General features: G+C 44.5%; 1 protein-coding gene across 1 annotated transcript in view; it reads right to left on the reverse strand.

The window, feature by feature from the left end:
• The window catches only part of ASPG (asparaginase), an 856,377-nt gene that overhangs the window by 481,087 nt on the left and 351,936 nt on the right, over positions 1-23,354 (reverse strand). Inside the window, exon 3 of the mRNA XM_044073584.1 lies at positions 7,634-7,745. Within this exon, the coding sequence (XP_043929519.1) occupies positions 7,634-7,745 (112 nt within the window). The remainder of the gene's footprint in view (positions 1-7,633; positions 7,746-23,354) is intronic.

Below are 23,354 nucleotides of genomic sequence, written 5' to 3' on the forward strand. Positions count from 1 at the left end.
CCCTGGGGCTGAAACCTAGGGTTTTTGCTGTGTCTGGTTTTGGCTTGAGAAGACCTGGAAGGGGCTGGAAAGGACCAATTCTTAGAGGGCCAGTGCCTACTAAATCTAGGAGGCTGAACTTGTAAAAAATCTTTAACAGTCTGCATAGATTTAGCTTTATCTTCCATCTTTTTAAGAACTTCCCCAGCCTTGTTGACAAACAGACAGTTCTGATTTAAAGGAGCATCCAACAATTTAGCTTTAACATGGTCCGGCAAAGATTGCTCCTTAAGCCAAGCATGCCGTCTGAGCACAGACCCAGTAACATCAGCCCTGCAAGAGGCCTCTAATGAATCAAAACCACATTGCGAAGTACGTTTTCCAACTTGTTCAGCAGAATGCATTAAGTCCTGTAATTCTTTATTTTCCACACAGTCACGAATCAACATCATTTTCTGTTTAAGCAGTCCAATAACATGTTGCTGATACTTTAACATATGAAACTGGCAGGTTAAAGCTCTAATGGTCAAGGTTGCAGAAGTGTAAAACTTCTTACCCCATCTATCCAGTGCCCTGGAGTCTCTATCAGAAGGGGTAGGATTTTTAGCAGTAGAAGCCTTAATGCCCTTGGGCCCCTATGAAATAGTCTCTGGATCTGCAATAGGATTTTTAAAAAGGAACTTGTGGGACTCAGGGACTAGTATTTGTCATGTTTTCTGGGAGCAGGAGGCAGGGAATCAGGGGCCAAACTAGATTCCGAAAAAGCATAATCAACAATGTCTAGTACAGGAGGAATAGCTAAAAGCCTATGCTGTGGTATGAGAAGGAAATCCCTAAGCCTCTTTTTTGAAACAGAAAAATCCTGACTTTCCCAGTGGAAATGCTTCCTTAGAGTATGTAACATTTCCCCAAAAGAAAAATCCTCAGGAGGGGAAGCAGAGGGAATGGAGTCCTCTGCATCCGAATCTTCATAAGTAGAAAAGGGCAAATCCAGATCATCAGAAGAATCAGAAAAAACAGAATCCTGATCAGAAGATTCATAATCAACTTCAGTCCTAGGCCTCTTAGAAGGGGGGGGGGTTGGCTACCACTGATTAGAGTTATTAGATCTTCAGCCATTCCTATCATTTGTTTTTTTAGGCATAAAGGCCTGAGCATGTGGCCTGGGAGACGGTTTTTTAGGCATGGATCGAGATTTAGGCCTAAGTAAAGAAGGAGGCGTCAGTTTAATATGAAAGTCCGTAGGCCTGAATACACCCTCGGAAGCAGGTGCCTGTACAGCAGCTCCGGACCCATCCAAGGTAGAGACATCCACGAGTTCCATAGTTGAAGCATCTCATGGCATACCGGACTCCGAATGGGTCTCAGTAGAGGCCTGCGAATCAGAAGTAGCTGGTATCAGGGGCTGCGAAAGAGCCTCACTGAGTACCGGCAAACTGGTGACTAGCTTAGGAGAAGCGTCGTTGGCAGTTTTGGACCTTGGCAGCCTGTCTCTGTCTTTATCTTTGAGTTTTTCGGAATCCTGGTATTCGGATGGCTAGCTGACGAAATTTCTGGATAATTAAACCGAGAACCGAAATATTTAGAGGCAAAAATATACCGACGACGGATAGTGCGTTGATTAAATAAAGCACAAAACCGACAGCAAGGTACGTCGTGGTCAGGGCCTAGGCAAGGAATACAGTACGAATGAAAATTTTTATGAGGTATTTGCTTTCCACAAGTAATGCAATTATTAACTTTTACTGACATCAGTAAGGAGCAAGAAAAAGTTTCCCCAATGGGCTACTTAGCTTTAGATGAAGACTTCGGTTCTGAAACTGGAAAACGAAAATTTCAGGAGTCAGCCAACCGGCACTTGCAGACTGCTTTTGCTTCGGGCACCACACGGCAAGAAAGACTGATGTAATGGCGTTGGCTGCATGTTTTATACTCCTGATGACCTGACGTCATGGAAGAAGGGACAGGAACTGACGCAGGACCCAAGACTTTGTTAATCAGGCCAACTGAGGTCTACCTGCAAGCAGATAACCCAAATGTAATGACTGCAACAGTGAAACACGAAGAACATCATCCTGGAATAGAATCCATTTCCTCTTTCCAAGGAGGGAACCTCCTGTATGGTTCCTTGTGTCTGGAAGTCTTGAATGACCTGAGGGAAAAGGTGGATCTGGTCCTTTGGGGGTTGTGGAATCCCCATTAAGGAAGAAGTGGTTTTCCAAGTTATGTAGTAACCTCCTTGGACAACAGACAGGCCCCATTTGTCTGTGGTAATGCTTGACCATTTTGAAAGGAAATGAGAAAGGTGCTGGGAAAGAGGGATTTCTGTGAAAGTTGCCAGAAAGTCATAGACTACCTGTCTTCTCTGGAGGGGTGCCTTCTGAGCAGAGGATGACTGAGACCTAGGAGGCGTCTGCCTGTGTGTGCCCTTCTTGTGTTGTTGGGAGGGTGCATGGGTCTTTGTCCTTACAAAATTAGGCCTAGAAGGGTAGTTCTTTTGGTATTTAGGAACTGGGGAAATAAAAAGATGTTTAAGTTCCTGAAGTTCTTTTCCTTTCTCTTGAAGGGATATGAACAGGGCTGCAACATTAGAACCAAATAGGGCAGTGTTGTCCACTGGCGTATCCATAAGTTTTGCCTTGAAATCCTCAGGCAAAGGCTGCAATCTCAGCCAGAAATATCTCCTGGGGACAGAACCAGATGCTGCTGATCTTGCAGACACCTCAGCTGCGTCATAACTGCATTTTATGGAATACCTGGTAACCTGGGAGGAAACTGCCAAGATGGAAGAAAGCTGGTATTTTGCTGCAGAGTCTGGGAGATCTGTCAGCAATTTAGAGGCCTGTGAAAGTAGGGACAGAACATATTTAGACATGTGTGTCTAATAGTTAATGGCTCTAAAAGCCAGGGAAGAAGAGGTGTAGACTTTTTTCCCAATTCTCTCCATCATTTTACTGTCCTTATCTGAGGACTGTAATTTAGTGGCCTTAGCAGAGAGAGAAATCACAGCTGGGTCTGCAAGAGGGCATCTGTACAGGTAACTAGTATCTACAGGAACTTCACAGAATCAGTCTGGCCTTTTAGGAGCAGGAAGTTGTGAGTCAGGGTTTTTAGCTGCTGCAAGAAAGGCATCTTAGAAAGCTGGTAAAACAGGCGGAATGGCTGAAGGAGCAGGAGAAATCTATTTGTAAGAGGCCATAGTACCTATTTTGTACTTCCAAAACCTGGGAGCTTTACCACTTGAAATATTCCCTCATTCTGGAGGTAGTTTCTTCAAATGTAATATCCTCTTCAGAAGAATTTCCACCATTGGAGTCAACTTCAGGGAAGGCATAACCCAGAGGATAGTCTATTCGAGTGGAGTAGGCCAGGGACTCATCTGAAAATAACACATCTTCCTCAGAGGCCTCGTGTTCAGCAGATGTACTCCTAGGTGGAGGGGAAATAGGAGATGCTGGAACAGGTGGTTGCAAAGTGGAAGGTGTAAGTGTCAGAAAGGCATTCAAAATCCTTTGGGAAAAGGCTTGCCAGTCTGGGGAAGGCTCCGGAATGGGAGATGCATGTTTCTGTTTTTCTTTCCTCTTGAGATGAAGCCCTACACTAGGCTGAGCTGGAAGGGCCAATATAGCCTAGGCTCTGGACCAGATGCTTGGAAAACCTCAATGGAAGGAGCAGAAGAATTACTACAAGGAACGTTTGAAAGAGCGAGCAGTGGTTCCCCCTTACCGTCCAAAATGGATATCTGCAATACCTCTGTGGACATGCTGAAGGAACCCTCCCTAGCGACTTCTAAATCAGTACCTGCTGAAGGAGGAGGACCAGACACCACACATACCTCTGGGCCTTCACCAGCCTTAAGAGGGACATCCAGGATTAGAGGTGCAGCCGAAGAGTCAGGCTTTATCTTTTTCACATTTTTCTTTGGGGGCTCACCTAGTGGAACTGGAGTACCTTCCTTGCCTGGCGATAGTCACTTTAGTCTCTGGTTTTCAAGATATATATTAAGGGCAGACAGACAACTGCAAAGTGTTTTAGGGCCGAATGCCTAACAGATGGCACAGGCCTTGTAGTCATGATCAGAATCCAGACAAAAAAAGACACCGGTCATGGTTGTCTTTGTATGGAATCTGTCTTCCACAGTGGCACCTGCCCTTCCTGGATGACATCAACCTCTAACAAACATGCAGTAACAAAAGCATAGTACAGGTTTTCTCCAGTGGGGTGCTTATCTGAAATGTAGAAAACTTTCGGCGATCAGACAAATGGTGGAAGCTGTAATTCGTTCTGGCAGCAGAGAAGTTCTGCGGATGGTACGTGCAGACGTCACTTTTATGGCAGATGACGGCTGTTCTATGTGCAATGTTGCACATTCCTTGCAATAGCTTAAGTCTTTAATATACTGGCTGGACATTGGAGTCGCCTAGGCAGGGATCCCCCTCATGTTATGAATAATGTAACATGGGAACACAAGGACATCTTTGGTGATAATTAAGGTGAAAGCAGAGATAAAGGAAATATGCTTAAGAAACAGACAAAGTAGAATTCAGAAACAGAAATGAGAGCTTAGGAACAGGTAAAAGACATGACAGAAAGTGTGAGAAGTCTGAACTAAAATGAAAAGATAGAAATAAAGTTAGAAGAGATGGGATTAGTAGTATTGTAAATATTTGTAGAGTTGAATGAGAGTTAAAGAAACTGTTGGTTAAAGGTATACAGTTTGTATTGGCAAGGGAAATCCTGAAATGTGACTTAGTGAATGTAAGTGCCAGTACTGACCCATCCTATATATACAACAGATGATATCAGGGAAATTTAATTTGAACAGAAGGCTGCTTGCAGAATGTTAAAGTGCACCATACATATGGAAAGTTAGAGCTTGTACTGGAGAACTAAACTGCTGATAGCAGCAAATAAAAAAACTGCTACTAGAAAATCATATGTAGGCAAGTGGAAATTATTTTTTAGTTGGTGATAAAACAAGAAACAGGACCCTTTTAAGGCTGATACCAGTGATTCTTCAGTGTTTGTGTGAGTTTTTATATTCGCCTCTCAGTCTTCTTTCAATGTTTATCTCTTGGCCATTTATGTTGTCTGTCCTTAGACTTCCCATTTTACCCTAAATCAAGGAAGCAGTTTTTGAAAGTTATTTTTGAACATATCCACCCATCTAGAAGGCAGGTGACTCCTTCTTGGGATATTAATTTTGTTTTGGAAAAACTTGGTTTCCTTTTGTACCTGCTCATGAGGATGATTTAAAGTTCTTACCTTGGAAAACATCCTTACTCTTCTAGCAGAAGTTACAGCAATAAGTAGCTGACTGAAAACCTCGTGTCATCTTTTTCACAAAAATAAGGTTACTCTGAAAACAAATCCTTCCTGACTAAAGTAATTTCAGAGTTTACACTGACCCACCCTGTTTCTATTTCAAAAGCCTAAAGATGAGGGAGAAAAAAAATTGCATACTGTGGATACCTACAGGGAACGGACACTATTTGGGCAGGACAAAAACCTTCAGGACTGCCGATCATCTGTTTGTCTCCTATGAAGGTAAGAAAAAGAGGCAAACAGTGTCTAAACAGATAATTTATAATGGTTGTACCCTGCCATTGCTTTTTGGTATTCTCAACATAACAAGACACTTCGAAACAGAGTCAAAAGCCACTCTACCAGGGCTCTGACTACTACTGTAGCATTTTGAAAGGATGTGGACTCCTGGAAATACAGACCCAAACATTGTCATCTGTACACACCTTTACCAAGCACTAAAAGCTAGACTCCTTTTCTAGGTCCAGAGCAGACACATTGTCCAGGGGCTCTTAGACTCTAATCCCTCTTCCATCACCCTTGCTTTCTAAGCTCTGGTATTTATCCCCTGTAGCTTAGGCTACTGCAGTAGTGATCGAATGACTGGACAAAATACAGTTGTGTAAGTCAACTTGCCATTACTGTACATTTTCAAACAGATCTCTGCTGCAGAAGCCACAACCTTCCTTTTCCTCTTATTTTTGCTACTTTGTTTTTGCCAGAGTGTGGGATTTTTATTAGAATGGATCTTACTTGGCAGGGTTATAGCCTCTTTTTTCTTGAGCACTTGCTTCATATTAGAGCCTTCCTACTCAGTGTTTCATGTCACCATAGGGTCTACCAGCTTCTCTGCTGTCCCCCAGACTTACTCTGAGGTAGCGGTGAAGGTATTTGTGAATCTTAAGCGTGTCCTGGGGCTCTTCGATATCACTTTCAGCCAGGAGTATTTCTAGTTTGGGCCTACCTGTTATGCCTCTCCCACTGCAGTGTCATGATTGCATCTGAGGGGCATGTGTTCAAAAGCTGCATCTGGCATATCATACTGCCTCTGCAACAACTCAGCCATGCCCACATTTCTTTCCCCTCTCTGGACTACACATCCTCAATGTAACACCCCCGATCTTCACTAGGGATCATCTCAGACAATACCCATGTATCTTCCCATCTGGGATGAGTACTACCATCCCTCCCCTGTTAGTCCTTCAGTTACCAGAGCCATTAATAGAACCTCGGTTGGCTAGACTGTTGGGAAGGCTTTATCCCTCTATGCCACTGGAGTGGTGCTAGCCTCCTCCTTCTGAGGTAAAAAGCTCTGAAGTTTTGACACCCTAGTCACTGATTTTAATCCTGCTTCCCTCGCAGTCAAGGTGTGTGAAAGGTGCCTTAAAGGTTTGGAATCTGGCCAAATGGTCTGAGCGACATTGGGAGGATGCTCCATATAGCTTAGGCTACTGCAGCAGTGATCTAATGATGAACATCTACTACTATATTCCTCTCGCCTCCATGGTCATCCACTGATGGAAATATAAAGCTTTCAGTTACAGTCTGAGTCACTACATTTCAACTGGCAACTGTGCACAGAGGTGAGAGGAGGAGATCACCAAACTGCATAACACAAAATATTACACAATGGTATGAATGGTATATAAATATCTAATATTATGTATAATTATTAACCATGGAATGGGTAAGGCCATTCTAACAAAAGGGATAGGTTAATGGGAAACTGCCTCAGCTTAAAATAGCTGACAAGGGAAGCTAATCTAGTACTTACCTATGAACCTATGTATGAGTTACCAAAATTCTGACAGTAGGTAAAAACACCAAACCACCACATCAATTCAGGGATAAATTAAGGATTCACAAATGAGACAAACATGCAAGTAGAAGGGTGATTCACTGTGTGGTGGAGGCAAACATACAGCAGGTCTTATTTATTTTGGGGATGGATGGGAAACCCTCTCATGTGGAAGGACAGTGGACAAGGAGGGATGCATCCCTTGCAGGTTTGCAACTCGTACGGTAATGGTAATGGAGTATTTTTTTGAGACACAGTGCTTACTATTTTTGATTCTTGGTTTTTCAGTATATTGCATCACATGATTTTTGCAAGACATTTTGTTTTCCTTTGTGCAACCATCCATTCAAAAAAGACTTCTTGAAGTTCCCTCTGATAATTCCCAGTTACCAAGTACACCTCCTTAATTCAGAAACCCATGCCCTTTACTTTCAGGGATGCTGGTCACATTTTTCTTTAAAAAATGCTACATTAAGTACAGTGTAACACAAGAACTGCTAAACCTATTTAGATGTTTAACAAGAAATAATGTACTGAACAAAACCATTTTACCTTAATGTCCATTGCAATTTTAGCCCAGTCAGCAGGTGTCATGTTAGACGAATCAAGAAGAGATGAATATTCTATTACAGTGTACACAATTCTTTTATTCTGTTTAGACATACTGTGAAAAAAAAAAAGAAAATACCTGTTAAAACAAGTTCTGTGGTCTTCTGACAGATTTTATGTACAACAGTAAATTCGCATACCAATAAACTGTCTTTATTGTGTAAATGACTGCTCCAGAAACAGTTATTTAACCAACCTGCCAGTATAACTTACAATGATTTTTCCCTGCTCATCAGGCCAGTCAGTTCTTTACTATAACAATGTTATTATAACAATAAGTGATATTAAGAATGCTTCTATTCCCTACCCATTTTCAACTGTTGAGCAGGTTGATTAGGTTGGTGGGTGCAAGAAAATCATTTTCACTTTTAAAACACGCTTAAAAAGCCTGGATCAACTGATATCTAGAAGCATGGTAATTACATTTTAGACACCTCTCTACAAACCCTGTTGTTTCTGGTGTTGCTCTAGGAATCCTTCATTCCATATTGGTATATTTCATATAAAGAGTTTGAGTTTTGATTGCGTGGGGAGAAGCTGGAACCTGGTAGGCCCATCACAAGTGCATGTCTTTTAATCTTTAATTCCAGTTTTGTCCCAGCCAAACCAATCCTAATCAACTATGCAATTACAGTCCTGTTAATGGGCTACACTCTTCCAAGTTAAACAAAGAAAAGTGATGTAACTTTCCTTTGGTGGCTAGTGAAACTGAGTTAAAAACACAACATTTCTAAGGATACAACTGCCACAAAGGATAACGCTTCACTCAGTAAAGTGATTGTTTCCTAACTTAAAATTCACAGAGTTAGAATCCACACTACATACATTTCAATTTGACATTATACTGAAGTTAAACAGTCATCTAAACTGAAAAGGACATACATTTATTTAAAAAAATGGAGCTGAATTGGAATCTAGGGTGAGAAGGCCAGAAACTGAAGAAGCAATTTGATCATTGCTGGCCATCTCAAGTGTTCAGAGTGTTTGGAAATGTTTGCCGAGACCAAGGAACTGCTGGCTCAGTTACTGGTCCCCTCTCCCACAGTACACTCTTGCAATTTGGAATGAAAACAAAGGTCTCACTATGAATCGCCTTCTGCTGGAAACAGTTTAACAGTTCTCATTATCAAGTCTATGAATTGTAAGCTGCCCCCTGTCAAAAAAAAAAAAAAAAAGAAATTAAACTAACTTCTCCTCATTTCATGATTTAATAAAGGTCTCCAGTGGTATCCAGAAATCATCTGGAAGAGCAAGAACATACTTCCAGCATTAGAATGACGATTCATATTTGGACTTTGGTCATCTACCTCTTTGCCAAGGATAAAAGGTATCCCCACAAATACATGCAAAACCCTCTCAGCTCCCTTTCATCATCATCAGGGACCCCCCTCTCTTGATTCAGGGGCACTGTTTTACCTTTTTCAATAGTCATGCAGGTTTTTCCCATACAATCCATCCATCCCTTGGCTGGGTATCCTGGTCTCCTCTTACTTTCTTCTGGTCTCTGCTGAATCTGCTTAATCAAATCATCTTTTGCTTTCCTGCATGTGACAGAACCACCATAATTCGTTTTGCTTGACTTTCTCTGCAACAACTTCTTCTCTTTCGGCTGTTCCCGTTAGGGGTCGCCACAGCAGATCATCTGTTTCCATTTCTTCCTGTCCTCTGCATCTTGCTCTGTCACACCAACCACTTACATGTCCTCTCTTACCACATCCATAAACCTTTTAGGCCTTCCTCTTTTCCTGTTAGCTGGTAGCTTCATCCTTAGTATCTTTTTCCCAATATACTCAGCATCCCTCCTCAGCACGTCCAAACCAATGCAATCTCACCTCTCTGGCTTTGTCTCCAAACCGTCCAACCTGAGCTGACCCTCTAATATACTGATTCCTAATCCTGTCCATCCTTGTCATATCCAGTGCAAATCTTAACATCTTTAACTCTGCCACTTCCAGCTCTGACTCCTGCCTTTTTGTCAATGCCACTGTCTCCAATCCATACAACATAGCTGGTCTCACCACCCTCTTGTAGACCTTCCCTTTCACACTGTCACAAATCGCTCCTGACACTCTTCTCCACCCATTCCACCCTGCCTGTACTCTCTTCTTCACCTCTCTTCCACGCTCACCATTACTCTGAACTGTTGATCCCAAGTATTTAAACTTATCCACCTTCACCAACTCTACTCCCTGCATCCTCACCATTCCTCTATCCTCCCTCTTATTCACACACATATATTCTGTCTTAGTCCTGCTGAACTTCACTCCTCTCCTCTCTACAGCATATCTCCATCTCTCCAGACTCTCCTCAACCTGGTCCCTACTCTCACTACAGATCACAATGTCATCTACAAACATCATAGTCCATGGGGCCTCCTGTCTGATCTCGTCTGTCAACCTGTCCATCACCATTGCAAATAAGAAAGGGCTCAGAGCTGATCCTTAATGTAATCCCACCTTCATATTAAATGCATCTGTCACTCCCACTGCAGACTTCACCACTGTCACACTACCCCCGCACATATCCTGTACCACTCTTACATACTTCTCTGCCACTCCTGACTTCCTCATACAATACCACAACTCCTCTCTACACACCCTATCATATGCTTTCTCCAAGTCCACAAAGACACAATGCAACTCCTTCTGACCTTGTCTATATTTCTCCATCAACACTCTCAGAGCAAACATCGCATCTGTAGTGCTCCTTCCCGGCAGGAAACCATACTGCTGATCACTAATCATCACCTCCCTTCTTAACCTAGCTTCTACCACTCTTTCCCATAACTTCAAACTGTGACTAATCAGTTTTATCCCTCTGTAATTACTACAGCTCTGCACATCACCCTTATTTTTAAAAATAGGTACCAAAACACTTTTTCTCCACTCCTCAGGCATCCTCTGACTTTCCAAGATTTCATTAAACAATCTGGTTAAAAACTCCACTGCCCTTTCTCCTAACCACCTCCATGCTTCCACTGGTATGTCATCTGGACCAACAGCCGTTCCATTTTTCTTCCTCTTCATAGCTGTCCGTACTTCCTCCTTGCTAATCGGTTTCACTTCCTGATTCACTATCCCCACATCATCCAACCTTCACTCTCTCTCATTCTCTTCATTCATCAGCCCCTCAAAGTACTCTTTCCATCTGCTCCTCGCTTGTGAGTAAGTTTCCCCCACTATCCTTTATTACCCTTACCTGCTGCACATCTTTCCCAGCTTGGTCCCTCTGTCTAGCCAATCGGTACAGTGTCCAACCCTTCCTACAACTCTTCATATGCCTTATATTTAGCCTTCACCACCTCTCTCTTTGCCATGCACCTCATCGCCTTATACTCCTGTCTACCTTCTTCCTCTCTTTGACAATCCCACTTCTTCTTCACCAGCCTCTTCCTCTGTATATTCTCCTGTACTTCCTCATTCCACCACCAGGTCTCCTTGTCCTCATTCCTCTGTCCAGATGTCACACCAAGCACCTTTCCAGCTCTATCTCTTACCATCTCTGCTATAGTTACCCAGCTATTTGGTAACTCTTCACTGCCACCCAGTGCTTGTTTTAACTCTTCCCTGAACTCCACCTCACAAACACCCTTTTTCAACTTCCACCATTTGATCCTTGGCACTGCTCTCACACTTGTCCTCCTCTTCTTGATCACCAACATCATCCTACAGACCACCATTCTATGCTGCCTAACTGGTTTCCTATCACTCCATCGAAAGTTCATTCCACTGAAAGTTCATTCCATCGAAAAGCATTTTAGGTGGGGGGCTGTGCCCCCCACACCCCCCTAACTATATATATCAACTCCAGGGTCGCACAACATTGGGGAAGGGGGCAAATTCTTTTCGATGTAATGAACTTTCAATGGAATGAACTTTCAATGGAATGAACTTTCGATGGAGTGATAGGAAACCGCCTAACTACACTTTCCCGTCACCACTTTACAGTCTCCAATCTCCTTCAGCCTGGCCCTCCTGCATAGAATATAATTCACCTGTGTGCATCTTCCTCCACTCTTGTACATCACCCTATGCTCCTCCCTCTTCTTAAAATACATATTCACCACAGCCATGTCCATCCTTTTTGCAAAATCCACTACCATCTGACCTTCTGCATTCCTCTCTAACACCATACCTGCCCATCACTTCCTCATCCCCTCTGTTCCCTTCACCAACATGCCCATTGAAATCTGCTCCAATCACCAGTCTCTCACCCTTGGGTACACTCACCGCCACTTCATCCAACTCGCTCCAAAATTTTTCTTTCTCATCCGTCGCACATCCAACTTATGGAGCATATGCACTAACAAAATTCATCATTACACCATCAATTTCCAGCTTCATAAACATTACTCTGTCCGACACTCTTTTCACCTCCAAAACACTCTTGGCATACTGTTCCTTCAGTATAATCCCTACCCCATTTCTCCTCCCATTCACACCATGATAGAACAATTTGAGCCTGCCTCCTATACACCTGGCCTTACTCCCCTTCCATCTGGTCTCTTGCACACACAATATATCAACCTTCCTTCTCGCCATCATATCAGCTAGCTCTCTTCCTATACCAGTCATACTGCCAACATTCAAAGTTCCTACCCTCACTACTACACTCCTAACCTTCCTCCTCTCTTTCTGCTTTTGGGCATGCTTTCCCCCTCTTCTTCTCCATCTGCCAACAGTAGCCCAATTTCCACCAGCACCATGTTGGCTAACAGTACTGGTGGCGGTCGTTGTTAACCCGGGCCTCGACTGATCCGGTATGGAAATCTGTATTGTTGTCCACATATGTTATATGGCAGAGGTTTTACACCGGATGCCCTTCCTGACGTAACTCTCCCCAGTTATCCAGGCTTGGGACCGGCATGAAGAAATGCATTGGCTTGTGCATCCCCAGTGGCTGGGTTTCTTTGCAATTGGGAATGCTTTCCTTTCAGCACGGATTTCATCATTTCTTTATCTGTCCCACAGTATGCATCCTACTACCTGTATCATGCACTTCATCTCCATCACCTCAGGCTTCCTGAATTGTTCTGCCTTCACTGCCCAGGTTTCTGTGGCACACAGAAGTAGTGGTTACACCAATGTTTTGTACATCATACTTTTTAGCTTCTTTAGCATTCTTCTGTCATATACCGTCTCCAACACACTGTACCAGATGCCTGCAGCAACTCTGATTCTACCTTTGACCTCCTCATTCAGACCTCCCTTCTCCTCAACCACACCTCCCAGATACTTGAAGCTGTTAAAAGGGAAAATAGTGAAACGGGTTATCTCAATATTAAACTTATTCTGATCTCTCCCATTTGCTGCCACGCCCACTGCCTTTTCTGCAGTCAAGTTCATCCCATGTCCCTTCGTTTTTTTACTCCGGCCCTCTATAATTTGCTGAAGTACTGTTCACAGTCTGTCCGTAATGTCAATTGTCTGTATACATTTGTGTTGATCTGTGCCCTTTGATCTGTTTGCTGATGTAATTCATCATCAGTATGAACAGGAGTGGTCTCAGAACTGAACCCTGATGCACAGTGTTTGCACTTGTATCACAGAGTCCTTATAAGTAGCCTGCGCTAATTCTACCAATCTGTCTAGGATGTCAAACCATTGCAGGACTGCCCAAATCAGCTTTCTTGAGACCTTGTCATATGCCTTCTCTCTAAGAACGCCCAGTTAGACTCCTTCCTCACCTCAAGCGTCTCTGCTAGTTGTCTCACTATAAATATGGAGCTGGTTGTGCTGCATCCTGATCTACACCCAAACCACTTCTTACCTTCTACCTTATTTAATACTACTCTGCATATTCATTTATCAGTTACCCTCTCCAGCACTTGCATGCAGCGTGGCAGAAGTCTGATGCCTCTGTTAGGTCAACCAGTTTATTAGAATATGTCACAGGGATTTGACATTTCACTCCCTCCAAGAAGTTGGGGTTAGCCCCAACACTGTCAGCTGGTTCAAACATTTCTTAACAAATATGCACTTCAGAGTCAAAATAGGATCACCCCTATCACTTCCAGCACTGTTTACCACGGGAGTGCCCCAGGGATTCATACTTGCCCCACTGTGGATAACTGGATGGGAAACAGAAAATACATCCCTGGGATTCTACCCATCTCCCTACTGGACAGGGGCATCGGGTGCTGACTTGTCTAAACATGGGTTAAACTCTTGGTTAGGCTTATAAGGGCCTCAGGGCCAATAGCCTAGCAACTTCCTATGATCCTATAACATTCATATAGCTGCCTCTTTATTTTCCACCACCTGCAGCACTTCTCATATAGTCCTGCAGAATTTCATGGACTTTCCCATCTCCTCAGTATTGAACTAGCCCCACTGGCTTATTTTATTTATTTATTTTATTTAACATTTGTTTACCTGGAAAGTCTTACTGGGACAGAGCCCATTTTCAGTGGAGGCCCGGGAACAACACTTGAGATGCATGTCTCAGAGGAAACCTAGGCAAATGCAGGGTGGACAAGCAGACTCCACACAGAAGGCACACCAGATGTGACTCGAACCGGAGAACTTCTTGCTGTGAAGCAACAATGCTAAACACTGCACCACTGTGCCACCTTATCCTTTGGAGATTTTAATATCAGGACTATTATGGCTTCTGTGGCCATCAGGGAATTACTGTGTATCATAAGGAGTTTTGGGTTTACTTAGGTGGTTATCACTATGAGATGATCTTGCATTCCAGTTTTTGGATTGTCCATTGATGACTTTGTTGCTGAATCAGTGACTTGGTTTGACCACTCACACAGTCTATGATTGACTTTTCCTTCATTCTCTAAAGGTTAGTTATGTTTTTTTTGTAGAAAACTACGATCAGTATTCCCAGAGAAATCTGTATTAGTTCTTCAAGAACATACACCTATATATAATGTTAATGACCTTGATGGACTTGTGGATGCCTAAAATCAGTTGTCAGTCATGACTCTTTGATCAGGTGCTTCCATGTAATGTTAATCTGCTTCATCAGGCCATGGTTTGATCATGCCTTGAAAGAAATCAGGAGAACAGATTAGAGTGGAAATGGTAGCATTCTGATCTGTTAGAGGGCAAACCTACTCTGAATATTCACTTTCTGAATACCAGTTTGAGATCAAATACAAGAAATCTGCCTGTATTTCTGGAGTGATCTCTGAGAAAGCAAATTCTCTAGCCATCCTGACTCAAGCTGTTAAGACACCTTTGTAAACCAGAGTGTCTAGCCACTTGAAGGGATTCATCCTTTGAAGAATATGAGTTGACGGTACAACATTTTGTTGCCAAAATGGTCCATATCAGGCCATCTTTCTAGTCATACTGGCCTTGTTGGTGGTCAACGGAAGTTGATCACACAGTTTAACTAGAAATAGTCTGTCATTCCTGACTAACAACCTCACTGTTGTTATCTCCAGAGTGTTCTTGAACCCATGCCCAACTAAGTTTGTCATACAGTCCTTAAAGGTCATTGCTCTTTTTCTTTCCAAAGAGGAGTGCCAATAATCTTGCATTTTTTTTTCCATCTCATCTAAAGGAGACTTTAGTTGCCCCATCCTTAAAAAGGCTGTTTTTTGGCCCTTTCTAAACTGATCAATCTCAACGTTCCCCTTTGTTGGGAGGGTTCATGAGAAAGTGGTTTATCATCAGTTGGAATCTTAGTCCAGATTTTAGGCAAGAGCTGGCACTAAGTGGCTCTTACTAGAGTCTTTAAAAACCTCCTCCTGTTGAGAGATCATAGTTATTACTCTGTTTTGGTCCTTCTCTCTGTCTTCAGCCTTTGACTTCATGGACCTTGCATCTAAAAGCGTGTCAATGTATCAATGGTGTTGTTTTGAAATGATCTGCCTCCTAACTTTATGGACACACCCAGATGGTGGAGTCAGGGTTTAACACTTCTTCCTCACACCCTGTTGTCTGTGGGTGTCCACAGGGTTCTATCCATGGTTCTTTGCTGTTTTCCATTTACCAGTCACCACTAGCGGATGTTATTTATTCAAAAGGTTTGAAATATCATTGACATACTAATGACTTTACCTCTTGTTCCCTCAAGCCTCGGTTTCTGTCCCTCTGACTCAGCCCACGATCTGGAACTTATCCATGACTGAATAGTTAGTAATTGGCTTATGCTCAATGCCTCCAAAATTGTGTTCATGATACTGCAATGCTATGCCTTGGGAAGTCTTCTATGCCAGTCTTGTCTCCAGATATTTCTTACTGTGGAGACAAGCTGTCATCTGTGTCCAAAGTGTGGGATCTTAGTGTGATTTTCCATGATAGACAAATGCTGAAGGACCAGACTGCAGTAGTGGTCATGTCATAATGTTTCCACCTGTGAAACCTGAGCTTCCCACTGTGGATAATGCACTGGTTTCCTCCAACTTTGGCTACTGCAATGTCTTGTATGTGAGTCTACCATACTAAGAACTTGCCCACTTTCAAGTGATGCAAAACTCCACAGGTCAGTTACTTGCTGGGTTCACCAAGTTCCATCAGATTACACTGATTCTATTGCATTTTCACTTGTTACCTGTCAAACAGCAAATCATTTACATTTCCTTGTTCTGGTTTATTTATTTGTTCATTGCCTTTGTCAATCCTATGAATCTACAGGGCCTCCTGTCCTGGTACAGGCCTTGCAGAGGTCTGCTTTCTGATACATAAGGTCATTCACTTGATTTCACCTTAACAACCTGGAATCTTCTTGTTGCTGTGCTTTCAGCCACCAAGGTCCACTTTTGTGAACTCTGCTTTCTGGCTGGCTCTGGGATTCTCCTACTTTGGGTGGCTTCAAAGCAGGTATTAGAAGCACACTTTTCAAAACAGCTTTTGGTTGACTATTTTTTGCCAGAGTTTTATAATTACAAGATTTTATGCTTTGAACGATTTATTATAGTATTTTTTATGCTGTCATGAATATTTTACTGGTGCTATTAATGTTCATTTAATTGTTTGTTTGTTTGTTTGTATAATTTGTTGTCATTTATTTATAGTCGCTTCTCTGTTTTTACCAGTTGGTAAAGTGCCCCAGTTCAGGCAGTTACATAATGCAGAAGTTATACACTGCCCACAGTTGTGGAGAACTCCTTTGTACTTGTACACACTGGCACTAGAATGCTTATTCTTCAGTCATATGAGGTATGGCCCTTTCTCTATATGGTGATGAGTGCTTTCAGAAGACATTTCTCCACTAACGCACCCAATATCTTGAACATATCCACCACAACTTCATCAAAGCGCGCTACTTTCCTGTCTTCATTTTCCTTAATGTACTTAATACTTCTTCTAAGGTTGGTTCTCAAGCTGTCAGGAGGTATGACTGACAGATGCCAGTGGGTAGAAGTGCAGTACTAGGATTTATTTAAGAATCCATGGATGACACTGTGACTTCTTAACTGAGTGAATTTGGCAGCTAAGCATGAAACTAAGAAGTTATGTACCTACCATAACGTTCCATGTTAGTTGTCTTCTCTCGCCTTCTTTCTTGCTTGATGGGTTCGGAGCCGATCCCTCGGCTCCGACTCGGCACTTGCTAAGCTCGAGAGTCACTTTTACCAGCTCGAGGCAGCCCCATATCCCATGATGCAAGGCGGTAAGTACCCAGATCTCGTTTGACGACAAAGGGCAATAACACCAAGCATAAAACACTTCCAAAAGGAAGAAAGAAACTTACAGGATGGAAGAAAGACCAGGTCTGAATGGTCTTCAGCATAATAATTTCTTATAACAAGGTCTGTCCAGGCCTGGGGGAAGGAGGGAGGGTCGCAAGAAAGAAGGCGAGAGAAGACAACTAACATGGAACGTTATGGTAGGTACATAACTTCTTAATGTTAAGTTGTCAATCTCGCCTTCATTCTTGCTTGATGGGACCGTCCCTAGCACCTCTATCCTGGGTGGCTCAATGGAACAGACTCTTGAGGACTGTAGAGCCAAAACTGGCTCTGTCCCTGGAGGCCAAGTCCAATTTGTAGTGGGAAACAAAAGTATGAGGAGTGGCCCAAGTGGCGCTGCACAAATAGTGTCTAGAGGAAGTCTAGCTTGAAAGGCTGTAGAAGTAGCTAAGCTCCTAGTTGAATGTGCTTTAGGTTTTGAGCACAGCTGTTTTCCCCTGAGCAGATAAATTTCAGAGATGACCAAGAAAGCCATCTAGACAAGGTTACTTTAGAAACAGGAAGGCCTTTCTTATTATCCGCATAGGAAACAAAAAGTTGATCAGATTTCCTAAATTTTTTGTTCTGTCCAAATAATATCTGAGTTGACGGTGGACATCAAGATAATGTAATTTTGTTCGGCTCTGTCTGAATAGTTCGGAAAAATACAGGAGATCAATGGATTGATTCAAATTGGTTTTGAGGCGACCTTAGGCAGAAAGGTCGGATTAGTTCTCAATGACACTCTGTCCTTGTGAAAAACCAAATAGGGGGGTCGAACCGATAGAGCATGAAGTTCAGACACCCTCCTGGCGATGTAATAGCCACTAGGAATAAAGTTTTCCAAGAAAGAAATTTCAGGGAGCAAGAAACAGCTGGCTCGAAGGGGGGAAGAATCAAGGATGTCAGCACTAAATTTAGATCCCACTGAGGAGGAGGATTCCTGATTGGAGGCTTTAGTAGGAAAATTCCTTTCAAGAAGGCCCTGCAGAGCCTATGGGACATAATATTATGATCTGCGACTCCAACATGAAAGTTGGAGATAGCAGCCAATTGAACTCTGACTGTGGAAGAAGAGGAGCCTGCATGAAAAATCTCTGCTAAGAAGTCCAGAACTGCCTGAACAGGGGCAGTGAAAGGATCAATATTCTTGGCCTTAGCCCAATAAGAGAAACGTTTCCATTTGCTTGTATAAATCCTCCTGGTAGAGGATTTTAAAGAAGCTACTATGATGTCTCTAACTGGGTTAGAGATCAAAGGAAGCCTGGCTAGGGAAGGAAGTGGAGCAACCATGCTGTGAGGTTGAGAGAAGGAATAGACCGGTGCAGCTGCCCGGATTGGTGAATCAGAAGATCTGGCACTGGGTCCAGATGCCACGGCTGCACCAAAAGGTGACGATGGAGGAACGGAAACCAAACTTGTCAAGGCCAGTAAGGGGCAATGAGAATCAATTTGGCTCTCAAAACGGTAGCTTTCTGGATAACTTGAGGGATCAGAGGAAATGGTGGGAAGGCATAAAGAAGTCCCTGGGGCCAATCCTGGGTCAGAGCGTCTCTGGGGGGATGGCCTGGTAGAGGGAAGAGACAGAAGAAGTCTGGGCATTTGCTGTTTTGGGGAGTAGCAAAAAGATCGCAACATGGACGACCCCATTCCAGAAATATCTCTTCCGCTATAGATTGCTTGAGAGACCACTTGTGAGGCATGAGAATAGCTCTGCTCAATCTGTCCGCTACAATGTTGGTTTTCCCAGGGATATGCGTTGCTACCAGAAACCGATGAGAGGAGATCGCCCATTGCCATAGTCTGAGCGCTTCTCGACACAAGGGGTAGGACTTGGTTCCGCCCTGTTTGTTGATATACCAAACTACAGACATGTTGTCTGTGTGGACTGCAATTGTCCCTACGGGAAGAAAGTCGTTGAGGCCTTGCAACGTTAAAAGCACTGCTCTCATCTCCAGGACATTTATGTGCAGATGGTACTCGAACAGCTGCCACGTCCCATGAGCCATCCTGCCCTGATAATGACCCCCCCACCCGATCAGGGAGGCATCCGTGGTGACAGTGGCTATCGGGAATGGGGGTACAAAGTACCTGCCTTGGTGAACCTGAGGAGATGTGATCCACCAAGCAAGATGATCTTTGCAAGTCTGTGTCACCAGAATCTGGTGACGCATTGGAAGTTGTTGGTATGACCACTGTGTGAACAGCATCCACTGAAGAAGGCGCATGTAGAATCGAGCCAGGGGAAGAAGAGTAATGGCCGCAGCCATGAGGCCTAATACCTTTAGAACCATTCTGGCCTGTATTTTCTTGTTGGCCAGAATGATCCTGACATGACTTTGAATGTCTGAAACTCTTTGATCTGTAAGGGTAGCTGACATCCGAACAGTGTTTAAGTTTGCGCCTATGAAAGTAATAGACTGGCAGGGCGATAAGGATGATTTTTCGAAGTTTATCGAGATGCCCAAAAGAGTACAAAGCTTTATTGTGTAATCCCTGGCTTGAATAAGCTGATGCCTGGTGGTGGCTGAAAGGAGCCAGTCGTCGAGATACGGAAACACCTGGAATCCCTGACGTCTCAGGTGAGCCGTGACCACTGCCATGCATTTGGTGAACACTCTGGGGGCTGTAGTGAGACCAAAGGGCAGGGCTCTGAACTGGAAATGACTGGACCCCAGCCGAAGCGGAGAAATCTCCTGAGCGTCTGTGAATTTTGATGTGATAGTACGCATCCTGAAGATCTATTGAGCACATCCAGTTGTCCTTCTGTAAGAAGGGCAGAATTGACTGAAGAGTGACCATTCGAAATCTTGTCTTCCTCACAGACTTGTTGAGTCTGCTGAGATCCAATATTGGTCTCCAGTCTCCCGTCTTTTTGGGGACCAAAAAGAACCTTGAGTAGATTCCGGCTCTGAATGGTCTTTGTAACTGGCTGAATGGCTCTTTTTTGCAGTAGTTTTGAGACTTCTAACTCTGCAATTTCCCTTAGACCGGGTGGTACATCTGGAAGGGAATTTGAGGGAAAAGGACTTTCCTGGAAAGGAATTATGTAACCCTTGGATATGATCGACTGTACCCATCTGTCTTGAGTGAGGGAATGCCAGGCTTCTAGGTACAGTGATAATCTTCCCCCGACTGCCTCCAAGGAGGGACAGCCGGGCAACATCTCAGGGATGCTGAAAGGGCTTGTCAGAGAGAGGCTCTCTGTTTCCCTGGTTTTGGACCCCTCTGCCTCTAGAGCGTCTGTTGTTGTTCCCCCCTCTGCCTCTGGGGGAAAACTGCCCACGTGAATCGGCGTGACTCCTTGGGATTTATGGAACCACATTTTGCCACCTTTCTGTCCTTTGGGGTAAGGTCTAGAAGGGGTGGAAAACGGACTCCTACAGCAGAAAGAGTCTTGCCGTCCTGCTCGCACCTGGTCAAAGTTTCCTTCACCTGAGGGCCAAACAAAGCTGACCCATCAAAGGGAGAATTTGTGAAGGACGCCTTAAAGGGATCTGCAAAGTCACATAGCCGCATCCAGGCTTGGCGTCTAAGAGCCACACCTGTACCTGCGGCTCTACTCGCTCCATCAGCAGCATATGATATTAGCCGCATGGAGGAGTTTGCAATGGAATTAAGGGTTCCTAGCTGCGAAGCAATTTTTCTTGAGCCCCTGCAGCTGTAGGATCCTGTACTACTTCACCCAGCTCCTTAAGGATATCCCTCTGGAGTCTGGTGAAGTGACATAGGTAATTCAGCGAGCATAGCAAAGGTCGCTGAGGAAAACATCCGCTTACCATACCTATCCATGGTCCTAGAGTCCTTATTAGGAGGATGGACGGCACGGAAGGATCTGCAAGTTCCTTTTGGTGGCAGCAGCCACCACCATGGCATCAGCGGGACACCCTTAGTGAGGAATTTATTGTCAGATCGGGCAGTGATCAATTTTTAAGCCCCCCTAGGGCCTGGCTCTACAGAGTCAGGAGCTGCCCACGCCTTCGGGCAATAACCTGCATCAGGGGTCGAAGGCGGAGACACCCAGGAGGTGGAGGGCCGAGATCCAAACGCCTCTAGGTATACTGACTCATCCTCAGAGGGATTGTTGGTGGGCCAGTTTCCCCTCTGTTTAAGGAGTTCTAGGATGTCTGAGAAGGAGACATCCTCAGAGGGGGATCTAGGGGATCCCTCTGACTCATCAAAGTCAGTATCTGAAGTGATAGACTCGGGGGAGTCTACATGTTTCCTCTTACAAGTCCTCTTCCTAGGAGGATCTCCCGAAACATCAGGAGAATCCTCGAAAGAGGGGGAAATTCCCAATGGGGAAACCTGAGGCGGAGGATCTCTGGGTCCTGTAGCAAGAGAAGTGGCAGAGATGTCAACAGGCACTAGAGAGGGAGGAGCTAAGGGAACGGACTGCTGACTGATACCTGTGGCCAGCACGCTCTTCATCACCTCGAATGCTCCCCTCCCAGGCAGGTCCGAGAGAACCCGTTCCGAAGAACTAGGAACTCCAGGGACCACCGAAAGGGAAGTCTCCGAGGCAGATGTCGGAGCCGAGCTCATCAAGGCCGAGGCTCCAAGGGGAAGAGCGGGTTCGGACAAGGGTCCGATGCCACTCACCCCCTCGGAGGAGACCATGGAAGCCCGGCCACCGAATCCCTCTAAGGAAGGTCTCAAGAGGAGATAAGAGTAGAGGCTGAAGGAACAGAAGGGGTATCTGTCCTCCAGCCGTAGCAGTAACCATTCCCGAAGACTCCAACTCCAAGCTCTGGGGTAGAGTTGAAGGAGGAACTGTAACGGGTGTGGACCAATAGTCGCCTGTTGAGACGGACTATGTAACATTTGGGCCAGTGCCTGTGACTTAAGTAATCTACTGACCACTCTCTAAGTCATGGTCAGAAAGCCTGGATGACTTTGAAGATCGGCTCCGATGGCTCCGTTCGAAGGAGAGGTGAAGCCGAGCCGAAAGTATCGGCTCCAAGGAAGGAGACCTCGACCTCTTCCTGGAAGGAGCCATCGGAACCCGAAACTATAGAACCTGTCGGAGCCGACAACTTATCGGAGCCGACAGGTAGCCTTGATGCATCGGCTCCAGCCGGAGCCGATACAGCCACAAAGTAACGGTGTCGGAGCCGATCGGAGCCGACACCGATGCCTGTGCCACATGGTGGTCGGAACCGATCGGAGCCGACACGAAGTGGTCGATGCAGAATCGGCACCGATAGCCATCGGTGCCGAAGGCTGTTAAGCCAGAATCGGCTCCAGCGGGCGATCTCGACTCAGAACGAGTCGGGCCGAGGCCGCAGGCTTTGACACAGAAGCCTGGGCCTTGGAAGACTTGCCAGTCTTAGGTGGAGCCGACTTAGCCGGAGAGCCCTCCGGCTTAAGAAGGCCCCTGAGTATTAACTTGTTTCTTCTTTCCTGCAGGACTCTCTGGCTGAAAGAATGACATATAGCACAGGAGTCCTGCAGGTGAAGAGGCCCCAGGCAATAAAGGCAAGAAGTGTGACCGTCTGTCAGAGACATCTTCTGACAGCACGAGTCACACTTCTTAAAGCCTGAGACCCTCTCCTTTGACATGGTGTAACACAACACACACACACACCAGTCAAAGGATTAAATTAAATAAAATACCAAAAAGGTATAACTAGAAAAACACACACACACACACCCTAACAGGGGGGGGATGGGATGGGTAAAGTTTGACTAAACAAAATCAGAAGAGACAGGGAATTTTCTGTCAGAAAATCTTTAAAATTAACTTAAAACTAAAATTTAAGTGGTTTTTAGCAAAAAGGGGCTAAAATATCATAGTAGTAAATCACTTACCAGGAGCTGGTAAAAGGAGGACCTCATAAGCGAAGCGGCAAACGAGATCTGGGTACTTACTGCCTTGCATCATGGGATATGGGGCTGCCTCGAGCTGGTAAAAGTGACTCTCGAGCTTAGCAAGTGCCGAGTCGGAGCCGAGGGATCGGCTCCGAACCCATCAAGCAAGAATGAAGGCGAGATTGACAACTTAACATTTGTTAGTAACAGCAGCATGGA

The sequence above is a fragment of the Protopterus annectens genome, chromosome 6.part0 (genome assembly GCF_019279795.1).
Source record: "Protopterus annectens isolate FY-2018-M chromosome 6.part0, PAN1.0, whole genome shotgun sequence".
NCBI classification, from domain to species: domain Eukaryota; kingdom Metazoa; phylum Chordata; order Ceratodontiformes; family Protopteridae; genus Protopterus; species Protopterus annectens.